The sequence below is a fragment of the Phodopus roborovskii genome, unplaced genomic scaffold (genome assembly GCF_943737965.1).
Source record: "Phodopus roborovskii unplaced genomic scaffold, PHOROB, whole genome shotgun sequence".
NCBI classification, from domain to species: domain Eukaryota; kingdom Metazoa; phylum Chordata; class Mammalia; order Rodentia; family Cricetidae; genus Phodopus; species Phodopus roborovskii.
The window spans coordinates 7,139,047-7,162,500 of record NW_026126461.1 but is presented as its reverse complement, the minus strand read 5'-3'; the positions used below and the strand labels follow the sequence as shown (position 1 = coordinate 7,162,500).

Genomic DNA, 23,454 nt, shown 5'->3' with positions numbered 1-23,454 from the left:
ATGTGTGTATGTATGTATGTATCTGTGTGTATGTGTGTGTATGTGTGTGTGTATGTGTGTGTGTATGTATGTATGTATGTATCTGTGTGTATGTGTGTATGTATGTGTGTATGTGTGTGAGTGTATGTATGTATGTGTGTATGTGTATGTGTGTGTATGTGTGTGAGTGTATGTACTACATGTGAAGGTGTGAGGACGACCCTGAGCATCGTTCTTCAGAAAGCATCCTCAAATGCCCTCAAGGGTCTCTGAACAGCCTGGAACTCAAGGCTAGGCTAGCTAGCCAGTAGGCCACAGAGATTTGCTTGTCTCCGCCTCTCTGATCAGAAGCACATTCCTTATGCTCAACTTTTTACATGAATTCTAGAAATCAAATTCAAGCCATCCTACTTGCACAGCAAGTAACTTGCTGACGGAGCCATCTCCACAGACCCTCCTCCTTTTCTGAGTCACTTCATGCCAGATTAACCCTGAATAATAAAACCACAGCCTCTCCCCAACACTGAGGCTACAGTCAAAGTCCAAATCTCCCCAAATCTCTCGACTTTCTTTCCATGTCTTAGAACTCGCTCTGTAGACCAGGTGGATCTCAACCTCACAGAGATCCCCCTGCCTCTGCCTCCCAAGTGCTGGCATTAAAGGCGTGGTTGGTTGGTTTTGGTTCCCCCAACTTTTATAGCTGTTCTGGTCACTCTGCACCTGACCCCCACACGGCCTACTCGCCAATCCCCACCGCAGACACATCCAGCTCTGGGAGGAAGGTGGTAGATACTGTACTGTGATGCTCCCTATTGTCCTGCAGCCACCAGGAGTACTATCCCCAGCCTGCCCCCGTCCTAGCCTCCCCCACCTCTAGAACATGCACACTCTCCCACAAAAGCCTTAGACGGTATCTTCCTACCTTCCCGTCGCATCGCCCTGTGCCCCTTGCCTGTGCTGCCCCTCCAGGGAGTCTCGTGACGCAAGCCTGACTGGGCATTCTCTGCACCGGTGCGAGCTTCAGCACCAAGTCACTGCTGAAGCCCAGTCACCGGGGTACTTAGCCCTCATAAGTCACAGAGACACCCAGCGTGTGTCGGAAGACTTAAGGGACACGTGGAGCTTGGTGTCTGTCGTGAGCCTCCAGCAGGGTGAGGACCGGAGCAGTCCACATAAGCAGTCAGAGGCCTCTGTACCAAGATCAGCCAGTATTTAGCTATTCTATGTGCCAGGCCGCAGTCAACATTTCCTCTCATGTGTAGAATCTATATTTAACTGTATGTACACATGTATACATATGTACATGTGGCATGAACACACAAGAGAAGCTCTTAGGGGCAAGGAAGGGGACCCATGGGAAGAAAGAGGTGCTGAGATCGGGTAGCGGGGAGGAGACAGGAGTAAGATATAATCCATATGGTTAACAATGTCACAATGAAGACCAACTGAATCTTCGTAAAAGCAAGGACAGTGGCTGGAGAGATGACTCGGTGGTTAAGGGCATTTGGGACTGCAGTAGGGGACCCTGGTTCTTTTCAACCACCCATATGTGTTCCAGGAGATCTGGCACCCTCTACAGGCACAAGGTGTGTAGTGCACACACACACACACACACACACACACACACACGCAGGCAAAACACGCATGTAAAATAAAAATGAATAGATCTTAAAAAAGAAAAAAGCAAAGGCAGATTCTTGTTTGTTCCTATGTTGTCTGAGCTAACAATCACCCGAGGCTTCAACGCTAAGTAGTACACTGAATTTGTTTGCATAGGTAGACTTTTAGTAGGCAAGAGATTCAGACTTTCTGAGGCATTTACTTCCCACAAGTCAGACATGCTTCTCTAAATAATCCCAATAAATTCATTTATCTCGCCAGGCTAGACTTGACTCTTTATCCTCCTGTCTGAAGTCATACATCTCTTTGTCTTCCTGGAAAGGTCATGTAACAGTCTCCTCAAAACATGACACTCAGGATGTCTTTAGATCCACACAAGGCCCACTTTCTTAGGACAGGCCAGCGCTGGGGTTAAAGCATTTGCTGTGGCCAGCTGGATGGCTTCATTCAATGCCTAGAACCTAAGGTAAGATACGAGAACCAATTCCCAAAGTTGTCCTGACCTCAACACATTTGCCAAAACACAAACTGTAATAGTTTTTTTTAAAAAAACAAAAACAAAACAACAACAAAAAAAAAAATCCCAGAAGGATGGCTCAGCAGGTAAAGGCACTTGCTGTGTAAGGTTGGCAACCCGAGTTCAATACCCAGAATCCACATGGCCAAAGAAGAAAAATGACTCCACAAAGTTGTCCCCTGGACTCTGTACACATGCCATAACACAGGTACACACATGGACATACGCATGTACACGTGCACACACACTAATAAATTTAAAAAGAGAACTCAGGACTTCTGGAGGAAAAAACAAAGGAGCAGAGGGCAGGGGACTCGGGACTCCCCAGGACCTCATTCCCAGTTAAGTGTCGAGCAGGATGCTGCGACACTTGTCTCTCCCAGACATTTGCTAGGAACCCCCAAAGGGGACCCAGCGGGGAAATGATGGGGACATGAGGATCCTGAGGGCTCAAGAGTGAGCAGCTCTGCCATCAGGAACCAATGCAGAGTTACCACCAGGCAGAAACCTACCACATCAGGATGAAGGAGGAAGCTAAGGCCAAATGTAGGTGGACAGTACCATGTTCACCACCAGCCCCAAAAATCCATTTGCGGTGGAAGGGCGGCCTCACGGAATAAAATCGGCCACAAGGGCTGCCACATTCCCCGAACACCCTTGACATGAAGTAGTGTCATTACCTATACTTCAATAAACATGAACCGTGGGGCTAGTATACAGATCAGCTGGTACGGTTCTTAGCTAGCAACATGAAATGAAGCCTTAGGTTGGATCATCAGAACCACATAAACCAGGCTTGGAAGCACATCTAATCTCTCGTGGAGTGGAGGACAGAGAATCAGAAGTTCAAGATCGCCCCAGCTTTACAACAAGTTCAAAGCCAGCTAAGGCTATCTCAGAATCTGTCTCAAAAAAAAAAAAATCTAAAAGCCAACCAACTAACAAAACAACCATAACTATATGAAAAAAGCTTTTAGCCAGGCAGTGGTGGTGTACACCTTTGATCCCAGGTGGATCTCTGAGTTCAAGGTCAGCCTGGTCTACAAAGTGAGTTCCAGGACAGACTCTAAAGTTACACAGAGAAACCATTTTGAAAGCCAAAAAGAAAAAAGCTTTTAAAATACAATAAAATATATATATTTATCAATCAGAGCCGGATAGTGGTGGTGCACGCCTTTAGTCCCAGCACTCAGGAGGCTGAGGCAGGCAGATCTCTGTGAGTTCGAGACCAACCTGGTCTACAGAGCTAGTTCCAGGACAGGTTCCAAAGCCACAGAGAAACCCTGTCTCGAAAAAAAAAAAACAAAACAAAAGCAAAAAAAGAAAGAAAAATAGGAATAACTAACAGGCTGTCTCTAGGAATCCATGTATTTCTTCCTTTTTTCTTTTTGGTTTTTTGAGACAGGGTTTCTTTGTATTGCTTTGGAGCCTGTCCTGGAACTCGCTCTGTAGACCAGGCTGGGTTTGAACTCACAGAGCTGCCTCTGCCTCTCTCTGCCTCTCATCAAGGACCAACTGTGTGTGTGTGGGGGGGGGGGGGGTGCTCCCTGAGGCCTCTCTGCCCTCTGCTGGCATCTCACCATACTGCAGACAGCAGGACCAGGACCAGACACCAGGAAAATAAAACTCCCAGTTTAGGTGATAAGCAGCTCCCAAACAGAAATGCCTCCTGTTCCTTTGTCTCTCTCCCCCACCCCCACCCCCAAGAAGACAAATGGCTTCCTGACAGTACAGTAAGGCCTGTTCCTCAGGCACCCTATTCCCCCAGGACTTCTTAGGCCTTCAGGCTTGCCTTCCATGGCCCTTACAGTTCTTCTTGCCTCTCCACACTCTATAGACAAGTCTGTGGGGGACTTACAGCCAGCACACAGTCAGCCATGCACATCTATTCACCATGTAGCCTTGGGGGGAAATGAGGGGAAGCGTGTATTGCTAATGGTAGTGAAATGACCTAGATAGCAAGAACACACTTTTCACCACAAAGAGGCTTTCCATCTGCACTACAAAGCCAGCTGCAGCTTTACACACGCCGCATGGATCGCTGCTGGACAGAGAAGACCCTAGCTAGCTGTGCAGCTAGGAGGAAAGGAAGGTGGGGAGCACTGTTATGTCACCTGGACTTTCTTCTGGTCGGTAGCCATCGTGCCATCGCTCACCAGGCCAGAGTTCAGCACCTGCTCCAGGACACTGGTCAGCTTCTCAGCATCATGCCCTGCACTGGAGCCTGACGTCTCAACCAGGACATAGAATGGACTCTCTGCAAGGAGCGGGAGATGTAGTGTAAGCCCCGGCCCCGCCTGCTGGCATCCAGAGTTAGAAGCACTGCACTCTGGGTCCCGAGGCAAAGGCAGCAGCTCTTTGGGTGCCTGGGGTGGCCTATGGGTACACGCATGCAGGCAGGCTAAATTCCACTCTGTTTAAATGTAAGGTTTCTGCTGGCAGAGAAAACAGACCAAAGGGGGCCCTCTGCTTGATGCCTCACCCTGTTCACTCTCAGCTTTGTATCGGGGCCCAGCTGAACACCTCCCAAGAGCCTCAGGGACAGGGCTGGCACAGCAAAGCAACGGCGGGCTCCAAGAGCTGGCTTCTCTGCTCTTTTTTAAATGGTTACAAGCACACCAAATAATATGTAAAATGTTCCTGAGCCCTGGCATCTAGTCTTTGGGTTAAGATACACTAACAGCAGTCTGAACAAGCATATTCACTGTCCTAAATTATCCAGAATGGACTGGCTTCTGCTTCACAGGACTTACAAACACTATTTACTACTTTTTCATGGCTAACACCCCTGGCCTTTAAGAAAGTTGAAAGGGAACAATTTACTCCCCTTCTTTCTTCTCAGAACTTGTTTTTTTTTTTTTTCTATTAGACTAATAAAGGAAAAAATCAATAGTGACGCCTGCTGCTTGCACAAAGAATTGTGTTTGTTGTTTTTTTTTTTTTTTCCTACTAGACTAATAAAGGAAAAGTCAATAGACATACCTGCTTGCCCACACATGCAGGAAACATATACTCCTTAAAGACACACAAGGTAAAAAGATGAAACTTCAGGGACTTACTAAGTTGTACAAAGAACTAGATTTGATACTCTCAAACAGTGAAGGGATCTACGACAGCATAGAGAAATAATGTAAGGCCTTCCAGAACAGAACTGGAGCTCTGTGGAGGGTTTCCCACTCTGTGAGGATGTCTCCCGTGCCAACCCACATCGTCTATGCTGCAGTGTTCATGGATTTCTGGCCGGATGTCACACACAAAGGCCAGCCGGGACTCCATCTCTGTTCTGCTCGAAGTAGTTAGGGAGGACAAATCACTGCTACAACTGCCGTGGGACCCCAGTGCTGCAGCTTCCCTGGCCTTGAACTCCTCCCTCTGCAGGCGGTACTGTTCAGTCTCTGCCTGCTTCAGCCTCCAGTTCTTTTTCTTGTGGGCCTTGACCACCTTATTGGCTGCCTGCTTCTTGTCTTGCAGCAGCTGCTGGATACCTTGCCACTGACTCGCCATCACTGCGGGGCTCTCAGCAGAAAGAACAGCCTAGATCAATGACGTAAACACACCTGCCTTGTCTACTCTTGCATATTAATTTTTGGTTTGGTTTGGTTTGGTTTGGTTTTTGGTTTTTCGAGACAGGGTGTACTTTGGAGCCTGTCCTGAAACTCGCTCTGTAGACCAGGCTGGCCTGGAACTCACAGATATCCACCTGCCTCTGCCTCCCAAGTGCTGGGATTAAAGGCATGCACCACCAATGCCCAGCTCTTGAATATTGTTTTTATCTAAGTTGTTCCATTTACCAATAAATACAGACGTTGGGGTGAAAATGTACTAGATCAGAGAAGCCATGAATCTCTAAGTCCCTCCCTTCTCCCTCCTGGGCCCCTCTGTACCAGTCTTCGGGGTCCTCTGTACTCACTCTGGCTAATTCTTGTCAACTAGTAACCGCCCTGCCCCCAATCCAAGGCTAATTTTACTACACAGTCTCAAAGTTTCATAGTGCAATCAAATATCCCACAACACTTACAAAGCTCCAGAACCCCCCAGAGAAACCACCTATTGGTAGATGATCACCTCAGACATGGCTACTATATGCTAAAGGCCATAATTTCTACCACAAGACCTTACTGTTTAAACTTTCAAAAAATTAAATGTGCATTACTAATTTACTGAGGGGCATTGTCCCCTTAACACCACATTAATGCTTCTTCTATAATAACAACAGTTCCTCCTGCTGTAGACTGAACAAAGTGTTAAAGACAGCAGAGCTTTCATACACAATGACCCATGGCCACCCAGTGCTCCTTCCCCACCCCCCCACCCCCCCCACCCCCCACCCCCGGGACACTCCATTGCCAGGACTTCTGAGCCATCCAACATGTCCCATGGTGTCCAAGCAGTAGGGCAGTGTTGCCAACACACACAGGGGTAGGTACCTTGTACTGGGTTGGTCAGGTGGAGGTGCTGCCCAACCAAATGCATGCATTCAGCGTCCATAAATTCAAACGCAGACAGGATCTCTCCCAGCATCCCCTTGCAAGTACTGAATGTCTGCAGAACCTCAGCAAACCCAGGGCAACCTGCAATGGGACACCGAGCATCAGGCACGGCAGAGTGAAGGACACGGGACGCAGGGCCTCACCCATCACCTGGCCAGGTCACCCCTTCTCAGAAGCCACATCAACCCAGCCCAGCAGGTGGAATGACTACAGGAACACTCCACAGCTCAGCCTGCACGTTCACTCAAGGTCTCGAGATCTGACACCATGTCTGAACTGCCACAGAGCACCCAGAATGCCAAAAGGAATCAGAGAGACACATCCTGGCCAAGTCTGTAAACATGGGGCCAGAGCCAAGAGTCATCAGAAGTGGGTCATTTCACTCGCCCATCAGCACTAAGGTCTAAGTTGGTATCAGAAATTCACTGGACACTTATCTATGGACACCTGAGATCTCTGCAGGGCTACAGGGCCAGGAGCCACAGCACAGCCCCAGAGTAGCTGCCTCCCAAGTATAGACGCAGAAGAGAACTAAGAATATCCACAGACAGATAATCAGCAGCCCTGTGGTAGGAGGTGACATTCCTGGACTTTAGAAGACCCAGGACCACCTAGCAAAAGTAATACAACTTCTTCCAAGAAGAAACCACCCTTACCCTAGGCCAAACCAAGAACTGAGAACAAGGCTCTGCTTACAACCCAAGGTAGCTCACAACACACAGACAAGACACTGTGAGAAACCAGGTCCTCCACTGCAAGAAATGATCTTAGAGGCATTTACAGAGAACACGGGGTTGGGAAATGTCTGATTCAGCAGACAGATGAAGAGTTAAAGAAACGGCCCATAAGCAATGTTGTGACTTTAAAAAGATAGAAAGTTGGCCCTGGGGAAATGGCCCAGTCTGTGGTAATGAGCTGGCTGACAAACAGAAGGACCTGACCCTCATCCTTGACACCCACATGAAAAGTCAAGCATCGGGCTAGAGAGGTGGCTCAGAGGTTAAGAGCATTGGCTGCTTTTCCAAAGGGCCGGGGTTCAGTTCCCTCTATAACCCTAGTTCTAGGGAATCTGACTCCTTCTTCTGGTCTCCATTGGCACTGCACACACACAGTGCAGACATGCATGCAGGCATAACAACGTACATGCAGGTAAAACAACATATGTGCTTAAAAAGAGAGAGAGAGAAGAAAAGCCATGATGGCATACACCTGGAATTCCCGCCCTGAGGAAATGGAGGCAGGTGGACCTCTGGCTCACTGGCCGGCCGGCTTAGTCTAATCAACAGTTACCAGGGCAATGAAAAATCTTATCTCAAGAAACAAAATGAAACATTACCTGTCTGGACTCCACAAGTACACACATAAATGTGTACCCCACGCACATGTATATGTGCACATATCTACACAAATAAAATAAATAAATAGATAAAAGGACATCAAAAGAACCAATAACAGAAAAGACCGTAAGACCTCCAGCCTCCTCTGGTAGGATTTGGTGGGTCAAGCCTGCCTATCTTCCTCCAGAACTCACTCAGCTCAACCGAATGAGTCAGCTTCAGGCAGAAGCTAGACAAACAATCCTCAAGAAGAGATGGCTCAGTGGTTAAGAGCACTTGATGCTCTTGCAAAGGACCTGGGTTCAATTCCCGGCACCCACACGGCACCTCACACTCATCAGTAACTCCAGTTCCAGGGGATCTGGCGCCCTGTCCTGGCGTCTGTGGGCTCCATGTATATATGTGATGCACAGACATACCTGCAGGGAGACGCTGATACACACAAAATAAAAATAAATATTTAAAAAAACGAAGGTAGACTAAGAACACGAGCCACAGGCAGCAAAGGCAGACCACAGACGACTCGCGTTCGCCGCACAGAAAAGGCCGTCAGAATGGTGTGAGAGTCCTATGCATGGAGTTGCTACAGCCAACTGTGGAGAGCCAGAGTGAGTGAGAAAAGACAGCAACTGCCCCATAGCAATTGCCACTCTGCCACTGTTTCTCAGAATCACACGACACACTTCTGAAATCCAGGCACAGTGGGACAAGAAGAGAGCCTCGGCTGTGTTGGAACGAAGGTGTCCTGACGGGAAACAGGCCATCGCTTCTGTTTCAAGCTACGCTGACACCTGGAGAGCCGGGCCCATGTCTCCAGACAGGAAGCAGAGAGGCGAGGACCAGTGTCTCATTCCAAGTTCATGCCCGCGTGCCAGAGCAGCTGCCCACTCTCCCCTAGCTGGCTCGGAAGAAGGCTGAGGGGGCCTACCGAGGAAAGCCACATTCACAGCCTTGGGCCTGGGTGGGCACAGGATGGACACAGCAGTGATGACCCCCAGCGTCCCCTCTGAGCCAATGAACAGCTGCTTCAGGTCATAGCCTGTGTTATCCTTCCTCAGGGAGGTCAGGCAGTTCAGGATGGTCCCATCAGCAAGTACCTGGCAAGAGGAAAGAGACAGGCGTTCCGGCATCTGTCACCCTTCCCTTCTCTGGGGATGCTGGCCCAGCTCCAAACACCCCCCCCCAAAAGAAAGGGTAGCCAGCCATAAACCCTCTGCCTCTCTACCCACCCCACCCCCATTTACTTCAAGATGAACCCTGGGAAAGAACAGAACCTGGAGTGAATTAATCAGACTAAAGGGACAATGCTTCTCCCCAGCTGGAGCAAGACACCCCCCAACCTCATCTTAAGCCAAGAAGTTCGTTGTCTGTCGAAGACTACACAGGGGGACACAGCTGGACGGACAGGGACGCACAGCTGGAGCACGAGAGACACACGGCTAGGAAGAGTATGGGGAACACAGATAAGGACGCAGGAACTGAGCTGCAGCGGGCAGGAAACATCTGAGAGAGAAGCCTCCAGAGCTAGGAGAGCAGAGACACAGCTTGCGGGCGGGGCTCACACCTAAGAGGCAAGAAAGCCCCCGGAAGGACAAGGAGCCCGCTGGGAGGGATGTACCGCGGAAATGTGCCTGCCCGCTGGGAGGGATGAACGAGATGTGCCTGCCCGCTGGGAGGGATGAACCGCCTGCCCTGAGGGCCCCCACACCTGAGGCCCGAGGTCGAGGTCGTTAAGGCATTGCTGGGTCCCATATTACAATTCTACCTGAGACCTGCTGGCTACTATGTCAAGCAAGTACAGAAAAATAGTAACAGTAGCTGGCAACCACCCGGAAAGCAAAACTACTAGGACATTGTGCCGCACTGGACAAAGCATGGCTTTCTATTTGCCCCGGTCACTTGGGTAAGTAAGACAGAAGCTCTGCCCCTAATTAGAAGCCCCCAGCCGATGGGAAAAGTAAGTTAGTCTTCACTGTCAACTTTACCAATAGAAGATCAGGAGCTGCCGAGATCACTCAGTGGGACAAAATGCCGCATAAGCAGAGAGCTTGAGTTCCAATTTCCAGCACCCATGAAAAAAACTGGGTCTAGAGCTTGTGAGATGGCTCAGGGGTAAGGGTACCTGCCACTAAGCCTGACAACCCAGATCAATCCCCATAATCTACATATAATCTACATGGCAGACATAGAGACCCAACTCCCACGAGCCGTCCCCTGGCCTCCACATATGTGCTGTGGTATGTGCGCGCACACACACACACACACACACACACACACACACACACTAAATATGGAGAGTCAGACACAGTAGCACATGTCTTTAATCCCAGCATTCAGGAGGTCGAAGCAGGTTGACCTCTGTGAGTCTGAGGTCAGCCTGATCTACAGAGAGTTTCAGGCCAGCCAGCGTGACACAGCAAAACCCCAACTCAATCAATCAATCACTCAATCAATCAATCACTCAATCAATCAATCACTCAATCAATCAATCAATGAGAAGGCTATTTGTGCTATAATCCCAGCACTGGGAGGCAGAGATAGGAGGTTCACTGGTCAACCAGTCTAGCCAGTTGGTGAGCTCTGAGTTCAATAGGAGACTATTTCAGAAAACAAGGTGAAGTATGGTAGAAGACACTCTGGTGCTCTCTGTCTCTCTCTGTCTCTGTCTTTCTGTCTCTCTGTCTCTCTCTCCTCTCTTTCTCTCTGACATACACAAGGAGATTGATTTTTAAATTTAAATTACCATGGAGGCACTGGGCCTGTGGTGTCTATGTGGTGTTTCCATAAATATTCAGCTGAGAGAAAAACCCACCTTGAATGCAGACAGCAACAAGCCCCAGCTTGGTTAGAATGGTGAGCACCAGATTTCATCTCTTGGTGCTTCCTGACACAATGTAGCCAGCTCGCTCACATTCCTGCCACCCCCTCTGCCCACTGTGATGGACTGCATCCTTTCAAACTGAGTCAAAATAAACCCCTGCTCCCTTTACCACCCTTGTCAGTTATTTTAACACGGCAGTGCAAAAGGTACTACTAACACAGCAAGGCTTCGGGAGGGAACTCATGGTCCAGGAGATAAGCTGTCAGGGGTGTGACTCCATACCAAGTTGGCCTTAGCTCTCCTTCCTCATTCTCCAATTCCTGAAAGTCTGGTACAAGGAGAATGTCACTGCCTGCGTAAAGTGTCCTTATGTGGACTCCACATGTCCCTGAGGCACCCAGAGCCAGGAACCATTACAACAGGGTCCCTGAGCCTGAATCGATACATACACACCAATATAGCCCCACGTCCTGTACCACTGCCAAGACAACAGCCTCAAACTGGAGCTAGGACATCCCCAGGGCAGGCCTGGCACCGTTGGAACCCAGCTCACCACTTCCAGGCCCAGGACAGTCCCTCGAAGTGAGCCATATCGCAGAAAGCGCAGACCACCGGCATTGGTTGCCACGTTACCCCCCATGTGGCAGCTGCCCTTTGCTCCCAAGTCCAGAGGCATGATGAAGTCTCGCTCCTGCACATAGCGACTGAGCTCCTCCAGCACACAGCCCGCCTGGCAGACCAGAATCCCTACAAAGAGCAACTGAGTTACCAACAACTTCTGGAACACTCACTGCTGAGAAACCCCAAACTCCTCTGTAGGTTAAGAACCTCCCAGAAAGAGTGTCCTCCTCAGACACCAAGGAAGAAGGATGTCTTTCTGCTAAACAGAAAAACAAAGCAAAAAAAAAAAACGGCTTGGTCCTTTGTAATTACAATATAGAACAAGAAAAATTAGGAAGGCAAAAATGAAGAAGAAAAGTTCTAGTACAATTCAGGGGATGGAGTAGAAGATAGGATTGTTACATAGCAGTGACCTCAGCCTGGGGAGCCCTGGGCTCCCTAGTTACATGTTTAGATACCTTTTTGGTGATGAAAAGCAACCCAGCCAGCCTCGGTATAGAAGGCTATGAAAACCCCTTCTCTGGTATCACTGCCTGGCCTTATACATCCAGGACAAGCCGCCATGCAAAGTCTGGATGCAAATGAGACTTGTGTGACATGCCCACAGTGTGAGCCACCCAGTGACTTACAGCACACAGAAGATGGCCCTGATGCAGCTGCCAGTTCCGTCCCAGCCAGGACCTGGTTCCCCTCCCCCCCCCCAGCCCAACACACACACACATACACATGAACACATTTGCTAGCCTAAGTAAGCACAGTCCCAGGCTAAAGAGGACAGCAGACAGGCAGACAAGCTCTTCTGGCATTAGGAAGGACAGAGGAGTTCAGAGCACACAGACACACAAGCTTACCGGATACATCATGAAAGCTGATGACTTTATTCATGAGGGCAGTGGACAGGATGACTTCATCAAAGACGGGGACACTGCCCCCCACCATGCCAGTGTTCCCTCCCTGTGGGTTCACAGCCAAGTTCCTCTTACAGCAATGCCTATACAAACACAGTATAGACATCAAGCCAGCATCCCCATGCCCAGATGACCAAGCCATTGCCGAAGGACAGGCTACCAAGCTGACACCTGTCTCCCGGACCTGATCTCCTTTCTAGGCCTTCCTGCAATGGGGGCTCTTCCCCCAATGCCCTGAGAAGAATTCAAGGGAGAGTCTACTCCAATACTGTCCACAGAGGAAGGGAGACTGACAGGGTCTCTGGGGCATGGGGAAGAGGGGTGAGAGGGGAAGAGCCCTCTCACAGTGTTCATAAGAGTCAGCCACACAATCTGTACCTCCACCACCCTACCCCCTCTAATCCCACTGCTGAGTTCTGAGCCTGGACCACCGGCCTCTAGGCTGTGCCTGGGAAGCATGCTCCAGCCAGGACTCTTGCAGATAGAGAGCTGGAGAAAGGGATGCCCTTGCCCATGAGCATCAAGCTACAGGAACCTTCTATTGGAAAGCTATTAATATGACCCGTGGTGTCAGAAGGCATTGTTTCCCTGCAGACATCGCCTCACCTAAGAATGAAGGGTATTTCTCTTACCTAAGAATCTGGGACACTTCCTCAGAGGTCTGGGGCCTCAGCAACACTTTACTACTGCCTGTGACAAGAAAATAGACTTGTCAGCCCACATGGAGGGATGTGGCTCAGTCACAATCCTTCCTTTCAACAGGCGAAGGGTGGTGCACACCTTTAATCCCAGCACTCAGGAGGCAAAGGTAGGTGAACTCTGAGTTCAAGGCCACCTTGGTCTACAGAGTGAGTTCCAGATCAGCTAGGGCTGTCAGACAGAGAAACCCTTGTCTTTAAAAACAAAAAATAGTGTGTAGGCACTGTCTTTGCTCCAGTCTCTCTCCAGGTACCTCTCCCTGATAACCCCCCTGTCCTGGTTAGTTGCTAGATCTGAAAGGAGGGAACCTCAAGTGAGAAAACCCCTCCAGCTGTAAGGTGTTTTCTTAATCAGTCTTAATTAGTAATTGATGGGTAGTGTGATCCCTGGGCTGCTGGTCCTGGGTCCTATAGGAAAGGAGGCTGAGCAAGCCATGGAAACAAGCCAGTAAGCAGCATCCTCCATGACCCCTGCATTAGCTCCTGCCTCCAGATCCCCACCCTGGGTGCCTTCCTGTCCTGACGCCTTCAGTGATGAGCAGTGATATGGAAGCACAAGCCAAACACATCCTTCCCTCCCCAAGCTTCTTTGGTACCAGTTTCATCTCAGCAATAGTAACCCTAAGTAGGACACCTCCAAAAGGCCATCAACCATCTCACCATCGTCTCACCATCGTCTCACCATCATCTCACCATCATCTCACCATCTCACCATCGTCTCACCACCATCTCACCACCATCTCACCACCATCTCACCATCGTCTCATCATCTCACCATCATCTCACCATCATCTCACCATCATCTCACCATCATCTCATCATCATCTCACCATCATCTCATCATCTCACCATTATCTCACCATCTCACCATCATCTCATCATCTCACTATCATCTCACCATCGTCTCACCATCATCTCACCATCTCACCATCATCTCATCATCTCACCACTATCTCACCACTATCTCACCATCATCTCACCATCATCTCATCATCATCTCATCATCTCACCATCTCACCATCATCTCAACATCACCTCACCATCTCACCATCATCTCACCATCGTCTCACCATCATCTCATCATCTCACCACCATCTCACCATCATCTCACCATCATCTCACCATCATCTCATCATCTCATCATCATCTCACCATCATCTCATCATTTCACCATCACCTCACCATCTCACCATCATCTCACCATCGTATCACCATCACCTCACCATCTCACCATCATCTCACCACCATCTCACCATCATCTCACCATCACCTCACCATCTCACCACCATCTCACCATCATCTCACCATCATCTCACCATCATCTCACCATCTCACCATCGTCTCACCATGGTCTCACCATCATCTCACCATTATCTCACCATCATCTCACCATCATCTCACCATCATCTCACCATCATCTCATCATTTCACCATCACCTCACCATCTCACCATCATCTCACCACCATCTCACCATCATATCACCATCTCACCCACCTCAAGCCTGGCTGCCCATTGCCCCTGCTCCTCCCTAGCTTTCTTCCTGGTGAACTCATCAGCATTCACTCATACTGGGGACAAACCTGACTTGCTGCCTATTGTTATAAACAGGATACACAGTCATGTCCATAGTTTATGCTTGTCCATGGCTGCCAACACACTTCCAGACTTCTACTCACCTCACCTCCACACCCACTAGCACCCACACTTCCTCCGGCTACTGCAGGCAATCTGCTTGCTACCTGGGCTCTACACCTGTGCAGCTCACGTACATATAGTCCACCACTCCTGCCCATTGCCTTCCCCTTCCTCCCTTTCTACCCACCTTTCCCCATTATCCCTATCAGCTCCGCAAACCAGCTAAAATTCTCTCATCTGAAAACAGAAAAATGAAAACAAACCTGTGGCCTAGGCGCCTATAAACACCCTCACTTCTCCAGCCCCTGGGTGATGGTGTACCCTCCCAGGAGACACCCGAGAGGACTGTCCCTCCTGCTGCCTGGAGTCCGCTCCAGCTGTGCTTCTGTCTTCCCCCAAGGTCACCGATGGTGTCCACAGCTCCGAGTCAAGTTCACTGACGGCACCAGCTCAATCACCTGCCCTAATCAGTAGCCACGTGTAGCAATCTGTGCCCTTCATGAGCCTTTCTCCACTGGCTCTGCACCACACTCCCGTGGCTCCCTGCTGTCCCTTGGCCTTGCTTTCCCTGTCTCTTTTGCTGATTCCTCTTCTCCACTAATGGTCTTGGGACCTAGGGGCCCCAATGCTAGACTCCAGATTGGCCTGTCACTCAGCCCAATGCTGCATCTATCTGTACAAACGCAAACTCCGTTTCCCCAGAGGACTGCTCTCCTGTGCCCCTTTCTTCCCAGGAAACAGAGATGCAGGGTTCCATTGTCCACTCAGCCCTGCTGTTGTTCCTCTATATCTCACAAACACACCGAGAGGTAATTCTTTCCAATCCCTCTGGAACCTGTGATGTCTCAATTTTGATCGGGGCTTTCCAGCAAGAGAACATCCATGCAGTATTGGGCCAGCCTGCCTGGCACCCAAGTGCACCCATTTCCTGTCAAATGCATTATTCTCTGGATGTTGTCACAGAGTACATCTCTTTACAGCAAGACGTCATGCTGTGTTTTCAAGTAGGATGGAATCACTTCAGAAGAGAAAATGAGACGTAGTTCCCACTCGGCCTGGGCTACTGAGCAATGGAAACGGGCAGGAGGATGAGAAGGAGACCGACAGCACCAATCATGCAACAGGTAACAACAGCAAGAGCAAGAGCCAGTCATGTACCCCTCCCTATTAGACACATGGACCCCACAAAGATAAAGTGTTAACCCTGCAACCTAGAGGAATGGCTTACTATGTAAATAAACATTTCCTAATTTTTAAAATGTATTTTTATTTCATGCCTATTAGTGTTTTGCCTGCATGTATGTCTGTGTGGAGCTGTCAGATCCTCTGGAACTGGAGTTACTGACACCCATGTGTGTGCCGGGAATTGAACCGCTGAGCCATAAGCTCCTGCCAGGAAAATTAAGAGCTAACGTTGAGTGCTGGAGATGGCTGGGAAGTAAGAGCAGTACAGAGTACTAGAGTTTGGTTCCCAGAACCCACTCTTGGCTGTTCCCAACTGCCTTCTTCTGGGTTCCACGTGGATTGCATTCATGTGCACAAACCCACTCTCTCTCTCTCTCTCTCTCTCTCTCTCTCTCTCTCTCTCTCTCACACACACACACACACACACACACGTACACACAGAGAGAGAGAGAGAAAGAGAGAGAACTTGTTTGTTTGCTGTCTCCAGTTAAGATCATCCTGGACTACGTGGACACTAAATACACTGACAAGACAAGGTGTCCGTAAGACAGAAGAGGAGGCCTGCAGAGAGGGCTCCGCCATTAACAGCACTGACTGCTTTTTCAGACAACCTGTTTGATTTCCAGCAGCCACATCAGATGACTTAGAACTGCTTCTCTCTCTCTCTCTCTCTCTCTCTCTCACTCACACACTCACACACGCACACACACAAATAAAAATAAATCTGTTCTTTTTGTTTTTTTCAAGACAGGTTTTCTCTGTGTAGCCCTGGCTGCACCAGAACTCACCCTGTAGACCAGGAACTCCGAGATCCGCCTGCCTCTGCCTCTGTGCTGGGATTAAAGGTGTGAGCCACCACTGTCCAGCTCATAAATCCTTTTTTTTTTTTTTTTTTTTTTTTTTTTTTTGGTTTTTTGTTTTTTGTTTTTTTTTTTTTTTTTTTTTTTTAGCCAAAAGAGGACCAAGGAAGGACTGAGGCAAGGCAAAGACAGAAGCTGAAGCTGGAGAGGGATGCTACCAGGAGCACCCGGGTCACCAGACATTGGGAGTGGCAGGAAGGACCCTCCCCTAGAGGCTGCTGAGGACACACCCAACTTTGGAGCCTGGGCCTCCAGAACTGAGAGGGGGTGAAATCTGCCTGAGAGCTGAGCAAGGCCAGGTGGCACCAGCTCTCACTTCAGCCGAGGACTGCTCTGCTTTCCAATCTGCCAGTTCTACTCTCAGAAGGCCTGGAGAGGGTCTTCCAGGGCATGTAGGGCATACTCTCAGTGACGGCCACTCCCTCACCCACACTGTCCCCCTCCGGGTTTCTGCACCTTGATCTCCTGCTCCACTGCCCAGGCCGACTCACCCCGGACGCTCCTCAGCCAGTCCACATTGCATGCCTCCAGTTGCTCTGGATCTGTGACAACTCTGCCAGGTATGATGCATTCAAAGGCAGCCACGTCCTCCTCGGACACAGTAGAAAATGGCAGGCGTTGCACAGGGTATCGCTCAGGGGTCAGCATCACCTCAGGGCTACCAGAGGCAGAGGAGTACTCTCTGCAAGCCAAGGGGCTGCACCTATGGTGAGGGCAACCCAGCCACTTCAACCTCAATGAGGCTCCCTGAGTGTAGGTCCTCCTCCACCGTGGAGATGCCCAGAAGAGCCTTGCAGAACATCTAGACACCAAATGGAGCATAACTGCTCCTGTCCTTAAATAAATAAGTAAATATAGATTGAACTTGCAACTCATGAGCAATGAAGTCATGGGAGAGCCCCACAATGGCCTCTGTACCACATCTAAAATCACAGACCCATTGCCTACAGCGGTTCTCAAGCTGCAGGTCATGACCCCTTTCCGGTCACATATCAGATATCCTGCACATCAGTACTTACATTGCAATTCACAGCGTAGCAAAATTAGAGTTACAAAGTAACAATGAAATAATTCTGTGGTTGGGGGTCACCACAACAAGAGGAACTGTATTAAAGGTCCACAGCATTAGGAAGGTTGAGAACCACTAGCCTAGATGGACAGGAGGGCTTGGCACTAGAAAGCCAGGAAAGCCAGGTGGTGGTGGCACATGCCTTTAATCCCAGCACTCAGGAGGCAGAGGCAGGAGGACCTCTGTGAGTTCGAGGCCAGCCTGGTCTACAGAGAGAGTTCCAGGACAGGCTCCAAAGCTACACAGAGAAACCCTGTGTCAAAAATAGAATAAAGAAATAATAATAAAGAAATAAAATAGAAAGAAGACAAGGAAAGCGGTATCAGGCTGCAGTACACAGAGGGTGAGGTACTTAGAAGGGTTCGGGTCTGTTTCACCCGGTATAACAGTCCTGTGAATTCACTGAGTATATACACTTGTTAGTGGTGCATTCTCTACTGGGTGTTGTATTTTAACTTTTGCAAACAGCAACCGTTTTTTCCAGACTGGGTTTTAAGGCACAAAAAGGGAAGGTATCACGGAATTATGCGCCCAAACAGAGATGAAAGACAAATTTTTCAATTTTACGTATACTTTGCCACAAGTTTTAAAAAGCCTGGGTAACAAGCAAAAATGTCTTGGAGGGAAGGGAAGTGACCTGTGACGGTGCACACTGGCCCAGGAGGGAAGGGTAGCTCACACAGGTAGCTATCAACAAAAAAAAAAAAAAAAAAAAAAAAAAAACAAACAAAAAACGCCACCTTCCAATTGAAGGCCCCACTTGGCCGCTGCTTCCGCCTTACCTGAGACGGAAAAACACACCATGGCATGCGCATGTGCCATGTGCTGAGACGTCAGGGAGGACGAGCTATTTGCATTCCTAGCCAAGGCGGCCTGGGAATGCTGGGGGTGGGAACGCTGCGCACAGGCTGGCACCGCCGGCCGCGGGCAGACCCGGCTCGCTCCCGCTCCCGATCTGTGAAACCACTTGACACCAGGCCACAGCCCCGGCTGCACAGACCCAGACACCAACTCCCACCACCCAGGAACTGCAGCCGGCCCACTACGCACCCTAGCGTCCGTCCGAGTGCAAAACACTGTGCGCGCACCCGCACCCAGGTTCCCACCCCTGCACCGCCGTAGGCCTCGACCAGAGGGGGCGGGGCGAGAGACTGCGCATGTGTATCGCCCCTCCCCGACCCCGCCCTTCCGCTCTGACCCCGCCTTCTCAGCCCTTAGGCGGTGAGCTCCTACTGACTCAACATGAGGACCCCTGATCCCAAAGTGGAGACTGTTCTACTTTAACCAGAATCCGACTCCACGCAGAGGATGTCCCATCACTCCCTATTCCGAGCGCTTTTCCCAACTTTCCCCTTCGTGGTCCATCCGACTAGCCGCAAAAGCTAAGTGCCCACTCCTTCATCGCTCTGTGGCTCCTTGCCCAGGAGCCACTGTCACCTTTAGGAGCTCCTCTCTTCCCCAGGGACCTCGATCGCCCCTATGGATCTCTAACCTCTTCCTCCCTCTCCCCCGGGCTTCCATCTCACCAGAGGTCACTGATCCATTCGGAAAGCCCAGCCCTCAAAGTAAAGGCCCAGGGCTGGGACTTATCTGTGGGTGCCACAGAGGCCAGTCCAGCTCTACAGAACATTCCCGACCTCCTAGGCCCGACAGTAGCAGGTATCTGAAACAGGGCTCATCTCCGGGTTTCCTGGGACAGTCCCAGGAGCTGTCACTTCTCCCAGCATACCCACTTCCATTTGTCATCACGGCGGGACAAGCCCCGAAAGTACGTTCTGTAAGATGTTAAGATAATTTAGAGTTCTGTACCAGATACTTTAGGTCTCTGTCCCTCCTGCGGCTGAGGCAAGACTAGAAGGATAGTGTTAATTTTGCCAAGTAAAAGCCAAGGCATCCAGGCAGTCCTTGCAAACTGGATAAAAGAATGCAGCGTTTAGGGGTCATAGCTGCATGCTGTGTGCTGGGAGAGGGTGCATGCAACTGCAGCTGTGCCTTTGGTAGGACACTCCCCCAGGTCTGTCCATCCTTCCAGGGTTATCGGACTGGGACATGGTCAGTGCATCACCTTGGCATTGCCCAGGTCCAAGTCACAGCTGCATTTTGATCCCTATACTGGTTAGAAGGACATTCCAGAAGCTTCTACTAGGCCCTGCCTAGACTCCATAGGCCACTAAGGGTAATTGGCAGTCATCAAAAATGTCAGTGTAGCCAGGCAGTGTTGGCGCACGCCTTTAACCCCAGCACTCAGGAGGCACAGGCAAGCGGTTCTCTGTGAGTTTGAGGCCAGCCTGGTCTACTTAGTGAGTTCCAGGACAGCCTCCAAAGCTACACAGAGAGACCCTGTCTCCAAAAAAGAAACAAAAAAGAATGCCAGTGTACTAGATAGTTCTATGTCAACTTGACACAAGCTAGGGTTATCTGAAAGGAAGGAACCTCAGTTAAGAAAACACCCCCATAAGATTTTTTTATGTGTTTTGTTTTGTTTTTAAGATTGATTATGTATACAGTGTTCCGCCTGCATGTATGCCTGCAGGCCAGAAGAGGGCACCAGATCCCATTACAGATGGCTGTGAGAAACCATGTGGTTGCTGGAAATTGAACTCAGGACCTCTGGAAGAGCAAGCCAGTGCTCTTAACCTCTGAGCCATCTCTCTCCAGCCCCAGACATTTTCTTCAGTAGTGATAGATGGGGGAGAACCCAGTCCACTGTGGGAGGTACCATCCCTGTCCTGGTGGTTCTGGGTTCTATAAAAAAGCAGGCTGATGACAGGCATGGTGGCACACACATTTAATCCCAGCACTCGGGAGGCAGAGGCAGGTGGATCTCTGTGAATTCAAGGCCAGCCTGGTCTACAAAGTAAGTGAGTTACAGGACAGAGAAACCCTGTCTCAAAAAACCAGAGAGAGAAAGAGAGAGAGAGAGAGAGAGAGAGAGGGAGGGAGGGGTGGGGCTAAGCAAGACAGTAAGCAGACCTGTCTGTGGCCTCTGCATCAGCATCAGCTCCTGCCTCCAGCTTCCTGCCCTATCTGAGTTCTGCCCTCACTGCTCTTGATGATGAGCTGTTTATGGAACTGTGAGTGAAATGAACCCTTTCCTCTCCACATTGCTTTTGGTCCTGATGTTTCATCACAGCAATAGTAACCCTAACTAATACAGTCAGTTACAGATTCAGGAATAGAAAGATGCCCAGAGGGTGTTGGGTTCACCACAGCCCTCACTAACTGGTAGGCCAATGGCATCTTGAACCCTTGGAATCAGTAACAATTCAGAGCCACTCAACATCAGCAGTCACGAGGCTGGAGAGATGGCTCAGTGGTTACGGACACAGTCTGTTCTCCCAGAGGACTGTGGTTCAATTCCTTGCACACACATGGCAACTCCACCACTCCAGTCTCAGGGTATCCGATGACTTCTGGCTATTCTGGGTACCAGGCACACACATGGTGCATAGACATACATGTAGACATCATACCCATACATGTAAAATAAAAATAAATCTTAAAAAAAAAAAAAAGTCAGGTGGTGGTGGTGGTGGTGGTGCACACCTTTAATCCCAGCAAGCAGATCTCTGAGTTCAAGGACAGCCTGGATACTACATAGTGAATTCCAGAACAGCCAGAACTTCTCAGGGAAACTCGTCTCAAAAAATAATAAACAAAAAGATCAGAAGGCAGCTGCCCACAACCCAAGGGAGAAGCCCTCAGCAGGTATCAACTTTGATTTCAAGTCTCCAGAACTGTGGGAAATATACATCGTGTTAAGGGTGTGTGTGTGTGTGTGTGTGTGTGTGTGTGTGTGTGTGTGTGTGTGTGTGTAAACTGCCCAACAGACCATGACAGTTCACAAAGGGATGCTGACAACATCAAGAATCCCCCTGGTCTAGGTTCCCATTCCAGGGGAGGCACAGCACATTAGGCAAGTGTTTTACCACAGAGACATATTCCTGCCCCTCAGTAATACTGTGTACAGCAGCCCCTAGCACACATGCATGCACGCATGTCCCATGGGAGCCTGGAAACCGGGCACGGACCACTGACATCCCCGAGTACCCAACCAAAGCCAAGTGCGGGGTCCTAGGTCCATAAAGTCCCCCAGTGGCATCCTGGACTCTTGAGTATACACATGAATGAGACACACCTGCCTCTGACACAGCGTAGGGATGCTACACACATGAATGTTTACAAAATGACCTACTTTCAAATGTTTCTTCCCAAAAATACTTTATTTATTAAACAATATATCCATAATCCATGATCCAAAAATACAGATATACATCTTTACATTATTTAATAAAAAGATTTACAATAGTATCTCTCCTTTACAAAGGGGACATAGGTAATAATTCCTTGAAAATAAAATGTGACATTCATGTTAAAGCTGCATCACCCTGACGGATGGAGTGTGGCGGAGAATGAACACCACAGCACATTCTGAGGGAAGAGACACTTCTTAGACCTCCCTGCTTCAAAGCCCCTCTCGGTATCTATCGGCAGTGAAGACCAGTCTGTTCACAGAAAATGAGGTCAAAGCCTGAAATAAATGCCCCTCACTGTCCGGTTTAAACCCTGAAGACCTAATAACTTCATAATAGGGCCAACCCCGGCACTGTATCGCATGAAGGAGTTGATATCTGGACAGTGTTATTGCTTGAAGCATCCCTGCCAAGGCCTTTAGGGACAGGTAGGGGAGAGAAGGCAAGAAGCTGTACCCACAGGAGCAAGCAAGCGGCCACCTCCCCAGCCATCCACAAGTCCTTTCACCACATGGCTCGTCACTGCAGCGTGGAAGGACACAGCCAGTGGCTTGGCTCCTACTGACCTCACCTTCTGGACAGGTGGATGGGTGGTCAGCGCTGCTTGGACCATCACACCTCTAGTATGTTCACAGATCTTGGGGCTCAGTTTTTTTTTTTTTTTTTATTAATTCATCATGCTTCTTCTGTAAGAAACTGGAGAAATTCAAACTACTGATAATATGCACAGGAAATAAGGAAGAATCCTCTCCTCTTAGCAAAACACTCATGTACTTATAAGGAAAGGTAACAACAAAGCGAGGACCCAGCCTTGGCTGCCATTTGTGACCTGTGGGGTCACCCTACCCACTCTGTGTAAGAAGCGGGGATAGCTCAAGAGCCAGCTCTCAATGGGCAGGCATGAAAAATATCTGGTCCAATGATGGAGACAGCTAGGGCTTCTGGAATGGTACCCAACGGCACAGCACCATGGCTTGTATTTCTACAGCACCCGAACCTTAGCTGCCAGTACACTTTTCCTTAACAGCCTCCTTCCTTGCTCAGAGACAGGAACAATAGGACAGGCACTCCATCAGAGTACCATCGATGACCCAACAGATTTTCCTTCCTGCTTCTCTTAAACCTAGACCATCACTTTTGAAAGGCAGCTTTGCTCGCCACCATTCAACCACAGCACACCGGGCTTCACAGAGTTAAATCCCCAAACCCACAAGTTCCGTTGTTTCCAAGCTACATGCATCTTATTTGGGGAACATTATTATAATTGTCAGAAGGGGGAAAAAAGGAGATAGTTATAGAAATTTGCAAAATAAATAAAAGTCAAAAGTCACTATGCAGGATGGCCCCAGGTGGAAATCAGAGAGGCCAGCATGCATCAGGAACCCAGAAAATGGAGTTTAACCAGCCTCTAGCACCTCCCCTAGGAAACACTCCTGTTTCAGCTGGGTCTTAGGTATTAA

General features: G+C 49.3%; 1 protein-coding gene across 3 annotated transcripts in view; it reads right to left on the bottom strand.

Moving 5' to 3' along the window:
- D2hgdh (D-2-hydroxyglutarate dehydrogenase) overlaps nucleotides 1–18,885 on the bottom strand; it is a 23,007-nt gene extending 4,122 nt beyond the window's left edge. Inside the window, exons 1-8 of one of the 3 annotated variants that reach the window (XM_051190851.1) lie at nucleotides 18,792–18,885; nucleotides 17,164–17,502; nucleotides 12,926–12,983; nucleotides 12,237–12,376; nucleotides 11,318–11,511; nucleotides 8,872–9,040; nucleotides 6,544–6,687; nucleotides 4,231–4,373 (exon numbers count right to left, since the gene is read on the bottom strand). In XM_051190851.1, coding sequence (XP_051046808.1) covers nucleotides 4,231–4,373; nucleotides 6,544–6,687; nucleotides 8,872–9,040; nucleotides 11,318–11,511; nucleotides 12,237–12,376; nucleotides 12,926–12,983; nucleotides 17,164–17,494 — 1,179 coding nt within the window. In that variant the 5' untranslated portion in view covers nucleotides 17,495–17,502; nucleotides 18,792–18,885. Of the gene's footprint in view, nucleotides 1–4,230; nucleotides 4,374–6,543; nucleotides 6,688–8,871; nucleotides 9,041–11,317; nucleotides 11,512–12,236; nucleotides 12,377–12,925; nucleotides 12,984–17,163; nucleotides 17,508–18,791 lie in introns of those variants that run through there. The other 2 variants (XM_051190850.1, XM_051190852.1) reach the window with 2 other exon arrangements.
- Between the last annotated feature and the right edge of the window lie 4,569 nt (nucleotides 18,886–23,454).